The 15,158-nt window shown below is 50.0% G+C and overlaps 1 protein-coding gene across 2 annotated transcripts in view; it reads left to right on the top strand.

Moving 5' to 3' along the window:
- Positions 1 to 4,110, top strand: part of LOC128324304 (L-threonine 3-dehydrogenase, mitochondrial-like) — a 37,093-nt gene extending 32,983 nt beyond the window's left edge. For both annotated transcript variants that reach the window (XM_053248719.1, XM_053248729.1), the window contains exons 10-12: positions 1,425 to 1,452; positions 3,201 to 3,251; positions 3,837 to 4,110. In XM_053248719.1, the coding sequence (XP_053104694.1) occupies positions 1,425 to 1,452; positions 3,201 to 3,251; positions 3,837 to 3,908 (151 nt within the window). In that variant the 3' untranslated portion in view covers positions 3,909 to 4,110. The remainder of the gene's footprint in view (positions 1 to 1,424; positions 1,453 to 3,200; positions 3,252 to 3,836) is intronic.
- Positions 4,111 to 15,158: the final 11,048 nt, after the last annotated feature.

Raw genomic sequence — 15,158 nt, 5'->3', positions numbered from 1 at the left:
AACTCTAGCCTTGAGTCAGCGTGGCTCTCCTTAATGCCTGAGTGGGAATAGGGAGGAGCAGCGCAGGCTGCTTCCTTTGGCTCCCCCCCTTCCCCAGCTCATTAGGATGGGCCCTACTGTCAGAGCTCAGCCCTGGAGAGGGAAAAAGGGTATTTGGATTAACTGCTGTGCTAAAAATGTTGCATCTCTCTTCATCCTCACGATGCCCATTTGCAGCTCGTAAATGATGGGGCCATATGTCAGTGCTGGAGCATCTGCTTTGCAGGCAGAAGGTCCCAGGCTCAATCCCTGGTGGCAGCAGCTCCAGGTATGACTGCAGAAGACCCCTGCCTAAAACCTGGGAGAACTGCTACACTCCTATGTTCCTAGGCGGGATGATTCTGAGCTGGAGCAAATCAGACCATCTGGTGTCAGGAGGAATTGTGTGTTGTCACTATAAATTTTGTATTAAGGATGTGCACAAAACTGGTTTGCCTGGTTCGGTTCAAATTCAAACCAGGTTTGAACCGGGAAGGGAAGGTTCAGTTTTGGTTTTGCTTGAACCCCCCCCCCCAGTTTGGTTTGAATTTGAACCGTTTTGAACCAGTTTGAACTGGTTTGAACCTCCCAAAGTGGGTGGGGTGGTAGTTGGCACCCATGGGTGCCTACCATCCAACCCCTAAAGTAATCGGACATACGATTTTTTACAATTCTTTAAATATATATTTATTTTTCCTCATAGGGTATTATGGGACTCGAACCAGCCAATTATTCCCTATCATGGAGCACCCATAGGTGCCAACTACCACCCAAACCCTGAAACAATCGGACACTCCTACAATTTTTTATGTATTTTTAATTTTTTTAAATGATTCTTTTCATAGGGTATAACAGGACTCGAACCAGCCCATTATCCCCTATTGTGGAGTGCACAGGGGCTCAAAGGTGGGGTGGGTGGTGCACCCAAAGGTGCACCCAAAGGTGCCTACCACCCACCAAACCCCAAGGCAATTGGACACTCCTCTGATTATTGGTGAATTTTTAAAGTAATTTTGAATTCTCCATAAAGAATAATGAGGATTCCAGCAAATGTATAGCTTCATGTTAGGGGGAAAGGGGTGGCCTAGAGGGGAGTGTGGTGGGTGGTAGTTCCCAAGGGGGGCAAGGAAGCTACCAAAATTATTTGAAAGGAATTGGGCAAAGGGCTGGTTTTTAAGTGATTTTTGAAGTTTACGTGTCTTTAAGGTTTGAATTCGGTTTGAACCGGTTCAAATTTGTACCGGTTTGCACATCCCCACCTTGTATAGGGGTGCTGTAGGAAGAATTGGGAAAACCACTGGGAAATTAAAGTTGGGTTTCCTCCTTCTGTTGCCATCTTTCTGTATGAAGGTTTTGAAATTCATGTTTAACCCTTTCCTTCTAACCATGGGCCATCTCTTTTCTAGCCAGCTGTTTGAGAAGATGGAAAATGTGGTGAGTAGAAAGATCTCCCAAGTATAATAGGGTTCAGGGGAAGCATTAGCAGGTAGCCCATGGGGCACGGGCCCCCAGTGAATTTCCCAGAGCCCTGAATCTCATCAGCCACCTCCCTCCTCATGACCTCTTCCAGCAAGGTAGTTGAGCAGTGGAAGTGCCTGTGCGGAGAAGGGGAGGCAGCTCCTGGCCTTTCCTAGCTCTCTGCTGCTTCTGCCTTCAGAGCTGCGGTATTGTAATAATAAAAACTAGCTGGGTCGGGGTGCAGAGCCTCTGGGTCTCCTGTTCTCCCTCATTCTCAGCCCTGCTCCTTCATTCATGGCCCCTCATTATCAGCCCTCCTCCCTCCTCTTCCCCCTCCAATGTTTGTTCTCCCTTGCCTATTTTTCTGGCCACCCACTGCTTTCTCCCCCCCGCCGCTTTCTCCCCCGCGCCGCTTTCTCCCTCCCTCCCCACCGCTGATGTGCTTTCTCCATACCTGCCAATTTCTCCCTCCCTCTCTGCCGCTGATACTTTCTCTCCCCGCCCACTCACCTGTCCCTTGGCCTTATGTTCCCCTCCATCGTCACTTTCCTCTCCCCCTCCCCTTGCTCATGAACTCTCGTGAGAGCTGCCACGCATGGGATTAGCGACGGGTATGTCTAAGAGAATGTATATGTGTGTGTGGTGTGTGTGTGTATGTGCATGTATGAAATTATTCTTGGGTGGGGATAACTAAAGGGTCTCCCTTTAATTATCAAAAGGGCCTGGCTCTTTTAAGCATCTAGCAACAGCCGTGGTAGGGAACCCTATGACGGGGGTCCCAACCTGTGGTACACCAGATGTTGCTGAACTACAAGCCCCATCATCCACCGCCACAATAAATTGTAGGTGGGGGTGATGGGAATTGTATTTCAGCAATATCTGGAGAAGCACAGGTTTATACCCTGCATTCTAAAATGCTGCACAATTTTTTTATTGATTTCTGTCCCCGGCCGGAGAATCTCTGGATTTCTGGGCCAGTATCAAATCTTCGGTTCCATGAGCTTTGCAATGGACAAATGAAAAGAGAGGCCTAAGTGAAGTGACATGAATAAAAGTGCTCCTTTTCTGATCCTCCTCCATGGCAGACTTTAAGGGATTCTTGTGCTGTCACCAGCCCTGGGAGTTTCAGCCAGGCTCCCAGCTTCTTCCCCTTTCTAAATAACGATGAACTATTGATTTCTTAAGTCTAACCCTTGCGGGGGAAACACCTGTACTGTTCCCAGATGATGATTTTACTTTGATTAACCACAGAAGGGCAAGAGTGCATTCTCATATCGTCCAGATTTACATCGAAGTTGCTGTGATCTATCAGGGAGCACTCCAGACACGATTTGGGTTTTGCACTGCTTATTGGAGCTTAGCCCGGTTGATGTCCAGGATTTTGAAAAATCCACTTTTTGCATTGGTTTTTAAAGGCAAATTCAAAATATCCGTAACTTACAGTACTTCACCCCTCTTAATCCTGTGGTAAAGGCTGCTGTTTCAGAAAGCTCCTGGAGCTTTCTATCTGTCTAGTAGAAAATCTGGCCAAACTAACCATCAGGTTTATCTACTCTCTCCAGTTTAGACTTCCTTTAAAAGGTCTTGCCCACTCCATCTGGCCATAGGGTTTCAGCCCTGGCTGAATAATCCCTTCCTCCCTCTTTTCTCAAAGAATGGAGATTTATGGCAATGTGTCCCATCCCCTTGCTAAAATACCTGTTTTTTTCCTTTCCAAAATCCAGCTGCTGGAATTCACTCAGTTGAAGGTGGAAAAAGCCCCACTAACTTTGCAGGCAAGTGTGTGTCTTATGCCCTCTGGTGATTCTGTTTCAGGAGGAAAGGTAAAGAAGTTGTGCCTTTGTCAAGTCGGTGTCGACTCCTGGTGACCACACACGAGTAGGAGAGACTTCATAGTAGAGATCTGTAACCTGGGCGCTTTCCAGATTGCATGCTACCACAGTGTCACAACGTATCCCTTTTAAGTTTGCTTCCACATTGCCTGCGCTGTAAGCAAGATGCCGTTCACATTTCTGATGCCTTCTTTCGGATTTTGTTGCTGCATTGTAGCCCTATAACGTTACATATGCGTGGCAGAAAAATAGCGGTATTTCCCCGTTGTAGCTTGCAATGGATTTCAACTGCAGTTTGAACTTGGCACACAGAATGTTGCCGTTTATACCACTTTTTGCATTGTAAGGCTTGCTATCTGGAAACCACCCTGACCCTACAGGTGGAAATGGGGCATGAGGGACAAAGAGGGAAACTGGAGATGAACTGAGGAGGTGGGGGGCAGTGAGGGGGCCAAAGAAGGTGGGTGGAATGGGAATTGGAAATAGTTGGGCTTTGGAATGAAAGAGCTTTTGTGATTATTTCTTCAGAGTCTTCAAATCTCCGAATCCAAGGTGGAAGTTCCTGCAGATGCTGAGGCAAAAGACAGCAGAAAGTGCTAAGTGGACATTATTACGTCATATTATTGCTTTAAAAGATTAGATCATCAGGATGGTTCTTGTGGTAAGAACAACGAGGCAGAACTCCTGAGGAAGCTGTAGTCAAAATTAGAAGCAGGAAAAATATGGTTGGCCGATGTAATTTCCCCCCTAAATACCTCTCTCACACAAGGGATCGTAATTAAAAGGAATTGTTTCTGTTTTATTTTGACTGAACTGCTGCCTTCTTGAAAACTGTGCAAAGCAAAGCTTGAAGGAACTGGAGTCCAGAACAGGGGGGCAGGGACTGCACCTTTTAGCTACAGCAGGACCAGCAGAAATGCGACAGGTGATGCTTTCTGCAGTGTGGAGGTGCAGTGATGGAGAAGGCAACACCTGTTGAATTACTACTAGTCATAGAGCTGTTAATGGCAGGGGAAACATTGGCTATCTACAGCTGAAATGTATGTAAGAAGACAAATTCATAATGAATTCACTTGTTTAATTATACAAAGCTTTTTTTGGAGGGGAAAAAAGCTGTCGGTGACTGACCAGGAGAGGGATCTTGGGGTCGTGGTGGAGAGCTCGTTGAAAGTGTTGACTCAATGTGCAGCAGCTGTGAAAAAGGCCAATTCCATGCTAGGGATCATTAGGAAGGGGATGGAAAATAAAACTGCTAATATTATAATGCCCTTATACAAAACTATGCGACCACACTTGGAGTACTGCATACAATTCTCGTCACCACATCTAAAGAAGGACATTGTAGAACTGGAAAAGGTGCAGAAGAGAGCAACCAAAATGATCAGGGGCCTAGAGCACTTTTCTTATGAGACAAGGCTACAACACCTGGGGCTTTTTAGTTTAGAAAAAAGATGACTGCGGGGAGCCATGACAGAGGTCTATAAAATCATGCATGGTGTGGAGAAAGTGGAGAGAGAGAAATTCTTCTCCCTCTCCCATAACACTAGAAGCAGGGGTCATCCCATGAAATTGATTGTCAGGTAATTTAGGACCAGCAAATGGAAGTACTTTTTCACACAAGGCATAATCCACTTGTGGAATTCTCTGCCACAAGATGTGGTGACAGCCAACAACCTGGATGGCTTTAAGAGGGGTTTGGATAACTTCACGGAGGAGAGGTCTATCATCGACTACTACTAGAGGGCTATAGGCCACCTCCATCCTCAAAGGCAGGATGCCTCTGAGTACCAGTTGCAGGGGAGTCACAGCAGGAGAGAGGGCAGGCCCTCAACTCCTGCCTGTGGCTTCCAGCGGCATCTGGTGGGCCACTATGTGAAACAGGATGCTGGACTAGATGGGCTTCCTTGGGCCTGATCCAGCAAGGCTGTTCTTATGTTCTTATTACACATCCTCAAAGTGCCTCACAATGGTTATCTTTATTTTTTATGGATTTAATATACTGCCTCAACTCATGTCTCTGTGTTTTACATCCTAAAGCAACAAAAAATATTAAATCTAACAATAATTTTTTTAAAAAGCAATACAAGATTTTAAATACAATTCAAACCAGTGTGGTGTAATGGCTAGAGTGTCAGACTAGGACTGGGGAGATCTTCGTTCAAATCCCCATTCAGCCATGAAACTCACAGGGTGACTTTGGGCCAGTCACGTATCTCTCAGCCTAACCTACCTCACAGGGTTGTTGTGAGGATAAACTCTGGGCTCCTTGCAGGAAGAGCGGGATATAAATGTAAAAATAAAACGAAATAAATGAAAATAAAAACCAGTTTATAAATGTACAATCTAATTAAAAGCTTAGTTGAACAGATGCATTTTTAAGAATTTTATTTTATTTTACTAAATATTACAATAATATCTGGCATTGGTATCATGCTTTCTAGTGTTCAGACCATTTCACATACATGACCTTGTTTCAATAGTCAGCTGTATCCTGATGCCCAGAGACTCTAGGCTGGTCCCGGAAAGTTGGCTGCTCTATGGCTGCAGGGGCTATTGTGTGTGTGTTGGGGGAAAGGAATCAGAGCCCTTTCCCCCCATGCCACGGCCCAACTCCAAATCCCTCTTGCACATCTCCTTTTTGGAAAAAAAAAGAAGAGCCATAGAACCCCTGTTTCGTCTAGTTGGACCCATAGTAACCTCTCTCCATTTATTTTAAAGGCTCCTGGACCTCTGATCAACCCCATCTAAAACTTTGTATTATTATTTTTCTCTATGGACATACATGTATAGGCATGAATATGACATAGAAATAAATATAAATATGGACAATCTATAAATATAAGCATAAACTTAAGTGTACACTTAAATATGTGCATCAATACAAGAGGCATCTGTAGAAATACAAATGTGGACGTTAATACAGACATAGGCATAAATACCATCTCAGATGACTTAAGACAGGATTGTTTAAAATATTTATGCCCCGCCTTCCAGTACACTATCGCTTGGGGCAGCTCACAAAATAAATAAAATAGAGACAACAGTAAAAAAATAAAATAAAAATTAAAAGACCAGGCTAAAACCACAATAAAAAGTTACAAATTGTTAAAAGTTACAATTTAAAACTTAAAAGCTAAAAAACCTACCAGATACAAGCAGTAGATAAAACATTAAAAATCTCTCAAAGACGTCTTTAGTGGGTTTTCTAAATTAAAAATAAAAACCCCTGAGGGAGGAGCATGGCATTGTTTCCCTGGAAGGGCGTTCCAAAGCTGAGGGGCCACCACCAAAAAGGCCCTGTCTCCAGTCCCCGCCAACTGGATCTCCATTAATGGCGGGCCATGAGCAGGTCCTGAGATGCCAATCGGAGGACCCTGGCAGGTTTATACGGGCATATGCAGTCAGACAAATTAATGCAAATGTCTACATCTGGTCTAGAAAACTCAATATTTTCCATGACCATCTGTAACTTTCAGTTTGTACTACCCTTCAAAAGTATGGCCTGTTTAGAAAAGGCAGACTGCTCTGCTGCACGAAAAACAAATGCACAGAAGCGAGACAAGAGCACATGTGAGCCAAGGAGGGAGAGGGGGGCAGATGAGATTTTCTGACTCAGCCACCGACATGCCTTGGGCCAAACTCCTCTGTGGTCGCTACTTCAGGCCTAAAGAAGGGAGCAGCAAGCAAGCACAGGTGCTGCAGAGTTCATGTCTAGGTTAAGGGGAAGATCAGGTTGCCAGCTACTAGACACGGACAAGGGCCGTATTCTAAGTCAGATCATTTGCCGAGCTGGCTCAGTATCGCTGACTCCGATTGATACCAGTTCCTGGGCAGAGAAAGGTGCTCTTCAGCCCGGGGTGCCAGGGATTCCAGTTGGGACCCTGTGCATGCAAGTGTGCCCTTTGCCACTGAGATACTCCCCCTTTCCCCAAGGGGACTTGATGGGGGGAGGAGAGAAGTAACGGGGAATCTTTGGGCTCCATCCCTTTGACCTACCTTTCATTCTTGATTACACTTCCATTTGCACAGAAGAACAGGGAATTCTGGCAGTTGCAGCTTTCCCCCAGCCTTGCATGAGAAGCTGCACTTGCTGGAAATTCTCTCTTCAAGGGTTGAAGTCACAGGAGCCCAGTCCTCCCTGGCACCTGGACATTCAGACTCGATGACTTCCAGGGCTGGAGCTTCTGCTGTTTTGCTTCCCCACCAATCCTACATGCTGCAGCCCTTTCCAAATTGCACCCCCCCCCATCCCCAAGGCTGCTATTAGCCACAAAGGGGAAAGCTTACAAACCCAGTGTGTAAATTTGCTCCTCTGAAAATGGATCCCCCAACCTCATGTTGGGTGGTGGGGGTGGGGGGCTGAAGAGGTGGTCCCAGTCTAGGTGGCCAGATTTGGCTTTTTAAAAGCCAAATTCTGGCTTACGGCCCACTTGACCCACTAGTATACCCCTTAGGTTCTGGCAACCTTGGGCCCAGTAGCTCTAAGGGGCAGCAAGGAAGAAAAGGATTCCAGCTGGGCCAGGACATTTCCAACAGGGTTGGCCAACCTGCTTGGATCTCAAGGGCCTTGTGGTGACATGCCAGGTGGGCTATCCAAACACCCAGGCAAAGAAAAAGTCATGGGTTGTTTCAGTCATATCGTCTGGCCCTTCTTGTATATTCTTTTCCCCCCACTTAACTTTCCTTTGTTTCCTAGTTCTAGTCTCCCCATTGGGTAGAGATGCCATGCCCCCCCAAATTCCAGGTTTCACCCAGATGTTAAGCATCTCACCCAGATTTAAGATTTCATTTAAAAAAAAAAAAAGCAGCTAGGCTTCAGCCCTTGTAGAAGCAGAGTTATGGAGCAAAACGTGCAGTCACTCTTCTGCTCAAAAATGATTGTCAAGCCAATTTACATAATATGCAAATTGGGCACCTGGATTTGGGAAGCCGGAATATGGCAACCCTACATCGGGGAAGGAGAGCTTGGTGTGTCTGCACCAATGGCTACAGTGCTTGAAGCTCACACCCCCAACGTCCGGGCATCTCAACTGAGACTCGGATTCCGTCAGTTCCCAGCAGGGAGGTGGCTGGGTGGGCTGGCTTCCAGGCAGGTGCGGTGGCGGCCAAGGGGCCTGGCTGCAAAGCAGGCAAGCTGGTAAACAACCACTCCCCTTGGAGTCAGGATTCGGAACCGTGGCAGCCCTTTCGCAATGGAGGCGAGCCAGCTGGAGCCTCCCCCGTTCAGCAGCTGCTGTTTGCTCATCGCAGACTGGCAGATATCGGAGCTGGAGTTTGCCTGGGTGTTTGGATAAGCTAGCATGTCGCCACAAGGCCCTTGAAATCCAAGGAGCTTGGCCAGCCCAGCTGGAATCCTGTTCTCCCTTGCTGCCTCTTATAGCTGGGAGGGACCCCCTCTCCAGGGCTGTCGTCACCCTCCTCCTCATAAACCCACTTCCCCCTGAAGCCTTTGCCAAACTTCTGGCCCCCATGTCCTGTTGTAACTAAGCCCAGGGGGCCTGCTGCAATTATAGTAACTGGATAGCCTTCCTCTTCCCTTCACTGCCTGAGTTATCTTCCTTGTGCTGGTTTTAGACTGTGAACCCCCTGGGGCAGGGGACTGTCTGTGTAAAATGTCATGCACTGAGGTTGTGATGACAAGACATAATAATAAATAAATAATAAATAATAATAATACAAGCTACCCGTAGCCAAAAATTGGTGGGACCATAAAATTGAAAAAGTTGTCGAAAATGAAGGACTGCCGACTACCAACAGACAAACATCTGCCACACAATACACCAGATATCACGGTAGTCGAGAAGAAAGGGAAACAAGTCAAAATCATCGACATAGCAATACCAGGGGATAGCAGAATAGAAGAAGAAGAAATAGAAAAAATCACCAAATACAAAGATCTACAAATTGAAATTGAAAGGCTGTGGCAGAAGAAGACCAAAATAATCCCAGTGGTAATTGGCGCCCTGGGTGCAGTTCCAAAAGACCTTGAAGAGCACCTCCACACCATAGGGGTCATAATATAATAAACTAGTTATTTTAGGCCCGTTAAATTAACGGGCGCTAGGAGAGTTGTGCGCTCCGGGGCCCCCGCCGCCATCCCCCCTCCCGGCACCCACCTGGGCCATGCCCGGAGTCCCTGTCGCTCCTCCACGGCTCGCCTTTTTCCTGCTTTCCCCACCACCACTAAGCCAATGGGGGAAGGTCCGCCTCCACCACCTCTTTGCTGTCGTCTTCTCCTCGGGCGCGGCGGCTCCCCCCGCCTTCCCTAGTCGGCGCCCGCACAGAGGCCGCCTCCTCGCCACGGTTGCCGCCACCACCGCCATCTTCCCAGCAGGCGGGGCTTTGGGCTGGGGCCTTCTCCTCGGCCTGCCACCGCCGGCCTCCCCTTTCCGGGGCTGGCAGGCCGCCGAGGTCCTCCCGGCCGGGTCATTTGCATCCTCTTGCCGAGGCCGCGGCTCCGCCGCCGCCACCTCAGGCACACCGCATCCTTCCGCCACCCCCCTGTCAGGCCGGTCCCGCCGCCGCCTTTCCCTGCCCTGCGTCTTTCCCTGCTCCCTTCTCCCGGACCGGGAGCCAACATGGCCGCCCGTGTCCCTGCGGCCGTATCTTTCTCGGGCGTTCTGAGCATGCGCTCCACGCGTGCCCAGAACGGCTGAGAAAGACACGGGCAGGGACACGGGTGCACACTTTAGCTCTTTATTATAGAGGGTTAATCATAATCATAATCATTAATAAACAATCAATACAACAAAAATTACAATTTTTGGATAAGTTGATAAAACTTAGATAAAAGATAAAACAAAACAAAAGAACAATTTATTTGCTAAAATGTCATGCACTGAGATTGTGACGACAACAACAACAACAACAACAACAAAAATTACAATTACAGTACAATAACAACAAAACAAAACAAAGACCAATTTATTTGCTAGATACGACAAATGGAGGGTGCTGAACCATTCACACACACCCCAGCTGTGAACCATAGGCCGTGAGGGTGCATGCTGGACATAAGGTATATCTGTGCAGTAAAGCATCACACAGCTGTGGTGGCTACCTTTGGAGTGACCTGCACATCTATGCGCCATGAAAAGTGTGTGTTGCACAGGCTGAGGCATATACACGGTGGCACCAGATTTGCATTGGGCAAGGCCCTATGTTCATGTGCACTCATTCCATCAATGTGTAGGGAAAGCAGCTCAAATCACAATAGAACCCCAATCCCCCCTCCTGTGGGGTCAGCACATCACCTGTGGGGTTGCTGCCACTTGAGGCAGAATAGAGTAAACCATGGGTTCCCAACCGTAGGTCCCCAGATGTTACGGGGCAGCATCCAGGCTAGTTAGTCATACCTAAGCACAACTGAAATCCATGAGACAAGTTAGTCATGACTAATTTAGTGTGGACTACAACTCCCATCATCACCAGCCACAATGGCTGGGGTGTCACCAAATTGGAGTGGGTCCTGGGCCAAAAAGTGATGGTGGGCCCCTGTCCAGTTTTATTTGGCAGGTCATAAAAAAGCAAGGGAAGGCCAAAAAAGAAATCCCGACAACCACCATCTAAATACTCAGTTGTAATGACATCACTCGGAATATACTTGAAATAATCCTTCCTCTGCTCCTCTATCTCTCTGTGTTTCCATCATGCCTCATAAGAATGAGGACAACCCCAAAGGAACCGCCAGCATCAGGTGTCGCCAACAAAGTCACCCTCTTTGACCGGTTACTGAGTCAGTCATTTGTTTGCTGTTCAGTCATATCAGTTTTGGGCAGCACAGCCTTTCTGATAAAAGCCAGAGTGAGATTTTCCACTGGCCCAAAGGTGGGCAAGCAGGTGCCAGATGAGGTGTGTGCTTAGGAAGCCGATACCGATGTGGGTTTGGCAAGATCATGTCTGGGGGTGGAAGAGGGACGCTGCTTTAATTAATTGGCATGGCAGGAAAAGGTTGTTAAATTCTTTTGCAACAGGATACACTGAGAGGGAATAATTATAAGAGGAATTATACAGCAAATGAGACAAAATCATGGAAGAAGCTACCACTTGTTGGCCGTATCGGTTAATTTGAGGCAGCCACCCCTGTATTGGGTCGGGTTGGGCATCCCCACTTCCGCATCAGCCTGAAGCTGCCATTTTAGATTGGCTGCTACTTTAGAATACACGGCAGAACTCGCATTCGTCTCTCTCTGGCTTGTTCACCCTGTGCTGGATCTGGAGGCCTCTGGGGGCACCAGGCTCCAGTGAATCCCAGTTGATAAGAATTAATAAATCATTCTAATGATTTAATTAGAATAAGTCCAAAATGAATAGCAGTGCCCGTACTTTGTTGCTGTTGGGAATAGGGGCGTCTGCTTAGCCTGCTCCCAGCCATTAGGGAGAGGTGTGCAGCTACATGAGGCCTTGGTTAGCCAATCAGAGTGCCTCTGAAGACAGGGCTGGTGCTACCATTAGACCAACTAGGCAGCTGCCTAGTGCGCAGACCTCAGAGGGGCGCAGAGTGTATCAAATCAATCAAAATAATTTAAAATAAATGTAGCACTTACAAGTTTTGTGCTTTTCATTTTTGAAAATCAAAAATGGTCAGGCAAGTACTTAGCCTTGCCTAGGGGGCAAAATAGTCTGGCACTGGCCCTGCTTGAAGGTGGGCGCTCTCTTTGCAAGCCACCCACCTGGCAGTCCAGCAGAAAGCTCCATTTCCTCATATCCAGCCAGTGGCAGTGGCAGCATGTGGCAGGGCTGCTCTGCCTCTGTGTGTGGTGGAGGAGAGAGACCAACCAGTTTGCTGTGGATCTTGAATCCCCTCTCCCTGCCCCCAGACCCCTGGTATTTAAAGTGCACACACACCCAACCAGGGGTGTAGCTGTAATTGAGTGGATGGGTTAAAAAAAAAACCCCAAAAAAACCCCAGGGCCCCCAACCCATAAGAAACATAAGAACAGTCCTGCTGGATCAGGCCCAAGGCCCATCTAGTCCAGCATCCTGTTTCGCACAGTGGCCCACCAGATGCCGTTGGAAGCCCACAGGCAGGAGTTGAGGGCATGCCCTCTCGCCTGCTGTCACTCCCTGCAACTGGTACTCAGAGGCATCCTGCCCTTGAGGCTGGAGATGGCCTATAGGCCTCCGACTTTTAGCCGTTGATACACCTCTCTTCCATGAAGTTATCCAAACCCCTCTAAAAGCCATCCAGGTTGTTGGCTGTCACCACATACTGTGGCAGAGAGTTCCACAAGTGGATCATGCGTTGTGTGAAAAAGTACTTCTGTTTGTTGGTCCTAGACCTCCTGGCAATCAATTTCATGGAGCAACCCCTGGTTCTAGTGTTGTGTGAGAGGGAAAAGAATCTCTCTTTCTCCACTTTCTCCACGCCATGCATGATTTTATAGACCTCTATCATGTCTCCCCACAGTCGTCTTTTTTCTAAACTAAATAGCCCCAGGTGTTGTAATCTTGCCTCATAAGGAAGGTGCTCTAGGCCCCTGATCATCTTGGTTGCCCTCTAGGGATGTGCATGAACCTCTTTGGAGACCCTTTCATGGGCCTCCGAACAGGTTCGAGAACTGGGCGGTTCAAAGTTCAAAGGCAGCAGGGGGGTGCACTTTAAGGGCAGAGGAGGGTGCACATACCCCTCCCTTCGCTTTCCCCCCGCCGGAGCCTGGTTTTCTTCAAGTCTTACGGGGCGGCAGCGTACTTCCCTACTGCCCCCTTCACTCTTCAGATGGAAGTGGCCAGAAGTAGCAGGCACGCATGTGCCCAGCAGGCGTTTGCGCGTGCACATCTTGAGTGGCTGCGTGCCCACCTGCCGGGTGCATGCGCACCAGCTACTTCTGGCAACTTCCAGCCGAAGAGCAATCCGGGTGGCAGGGAAGTCCGCTGCTACCCTGTAGGACTTGAAGAAAACCAGGCGCTGGCGGGGGAAAAGCAGAGGGAGGGGTAAGTGTACCATGTTAGAATGCTATTGGCAATTTAATCCTATATAATAAAGTCCCTGGCGTGCATCCGTGTCTTCGATGGATGGTGTCTGCATCCGTGTCTCCCTCGGCTGTTCTGGGCATGCGCAGAGCACATGCCCAGAACATGCCGAGGGAGACACGACTGCCGGCACCAGGCGGCCACGTTGGGAGCGGCGGCGGCGACTGGGGCTGATGCCAGCCGCGGCGGGGCGACAGGGCGACAGGGCCCGATGGCGGTGGCGGGGCAACGGAGGGGCGATGGCGGCCTCTAAAGGTAATAAAGTCCCTGGCATGCATCCATGTCTTCGATGGATGGTGTCTGCGTCCATGTCTCCATCGGCTGTTCTGGGCACGCGCGGCTGTTCTGGGCATGCGAGGGAGACACAACTGCCAGCACCAGGTTGGGAGCGGAGGCGGCGACTGGGGCCGATGCCGGCCGTGGCGGGGCGACAGGGCCCGATGGCGGCGGAGCAACGGAGGAGCGATGGCGGCGGCGACTGAGGCCCATGGCGGCGGCTATGGCGGGGTGATGGGTGGTGGTTGTGGGGCCGGCCCGGCAGTGGACAGGCAGACTGCAGTGGGCCCCGATACCGGGGCAAAAGGTGGGAATGGGGGGAGCAGTGGCTGTCCTGCAGCCAGCCGCAACGACTGACAAGCGGTGGCAGAGGCCACGGCAGGTCGCGTGGTGTGGCGGGCCCGCCAGTGGAACAGGCCGTGGAGGCCAGGAGTAGCCCGTGGGAGACTGGGGTGCGACGGAACCGGGTGGCGGAACTTAACTGGAGCGGCAGGCCGCTAAGAAGAAATTTTAAAAATGCAGGGGGAGGGCAAGGGGAAGGGGCCAGTGGGGCAGGGGGTAGGGGGAAGGGCAAGAGGGAGTGAGGCAGGGGGTAGGGGGAAGGGCAAGAGGGAGTGGGGCGGGGGTAGGGGGAAGGGCAAGAGGGAGGGGCAGGGGGGAGGGGGAAGGGCAAGAGGGAGTGAGGCAGGGGGAGGGGGAAGGGCAAGAGGGAGGGGGCAGGGGGAGGGGGAAGGGCAAGAGGGAGTGGGGCAGGGGGGAGGGCAAGAGGGAGTGGGGGAGGGGGAGGGGCAAGAGGGAGTGGGGCAGGGGGGAGGGGCAAGAGGGAGTGGGGCAGGGGGGAGGGGCAAGAGAGAGTGGGGCAGGAGGGGGCAAGAGAGAGTGGGGCAGGAGGGAGGGGGAAGGGCAGGAGGGAGGGGGCAGGGAGTTCTTGTGGATGTTGCTTCCCTTTGTTGCGGCCGCGGAAGGGGGAATGGTGGCGGTGGGGCCCGGAGTGCACAACTCTGCTGGGCAGGGGGGAGTGGGAAGGGCAAGAGGGAGTGGGGCAGGAGGAGGGGGAAGGGAAGGGCAAGAGGGAGTGGGGAGGGCAGAAGGCACTGGGGCAGGAGGCTGACAGGAAGGGGAGGGTGAGAGAGAGGGGAGGGGGAGGGAGGGCAAGAGAGTGGGGTGGGAGAGAGGGGAAGAGAGGCAAGAGTGTGGGGCAGAAGGGAGGGAGGGAGAGTGGGGCAGTACTCCCAGAAAAGGGCCCCCACTCTTGGCCAGAGAAGGCGGTGGGCCCGGCCAGGTGGAAGAGGACGCGGTGCAGCCGAGGCGGAGATAGCTGGCCCCAAAGGTCTACTAGCGCCCGTTATTTTAACGGGCTTAAAAATACTAGTAATTCATAATTCACTCCCGTTGAGAGTCATTCGAGGATACTCGGATGTTGTCTCCCATTCTACTATGAGATTTTATTCTCTACTATGGGAAAAGGTGCAGAAGTGGGCAATAGGTACATTTCCCTCTTCCTCAGACTGATGTTCTTCTTCCCCAAGACCTTCATTCTCCCTGAGAGCAGCGGAGCTACCAGCCCTGGAGTGGGATGCCTCTAACACGTCCCTGAAGGTC

This window comes from Hemicordylus capensis, chromosome 1 (assembly GCF_027244095.1).
Source record: "Hemicordylus capensis ecotype Gifberg chromosome 1, rHemCap1.1.pri, whole genome shotgun sequence".
Taxonomy (NCBI): Eukaryota; Metazoa; Chordata; class Lepidosauria; order Squamata; family Cordylidae; genus Hemicordylus; species Hemicordylus capensis.
Note: the sequence above shows the minus strand (reverse complement) of the source record. Positions and strands in the feature narration are given on the sequence as shown.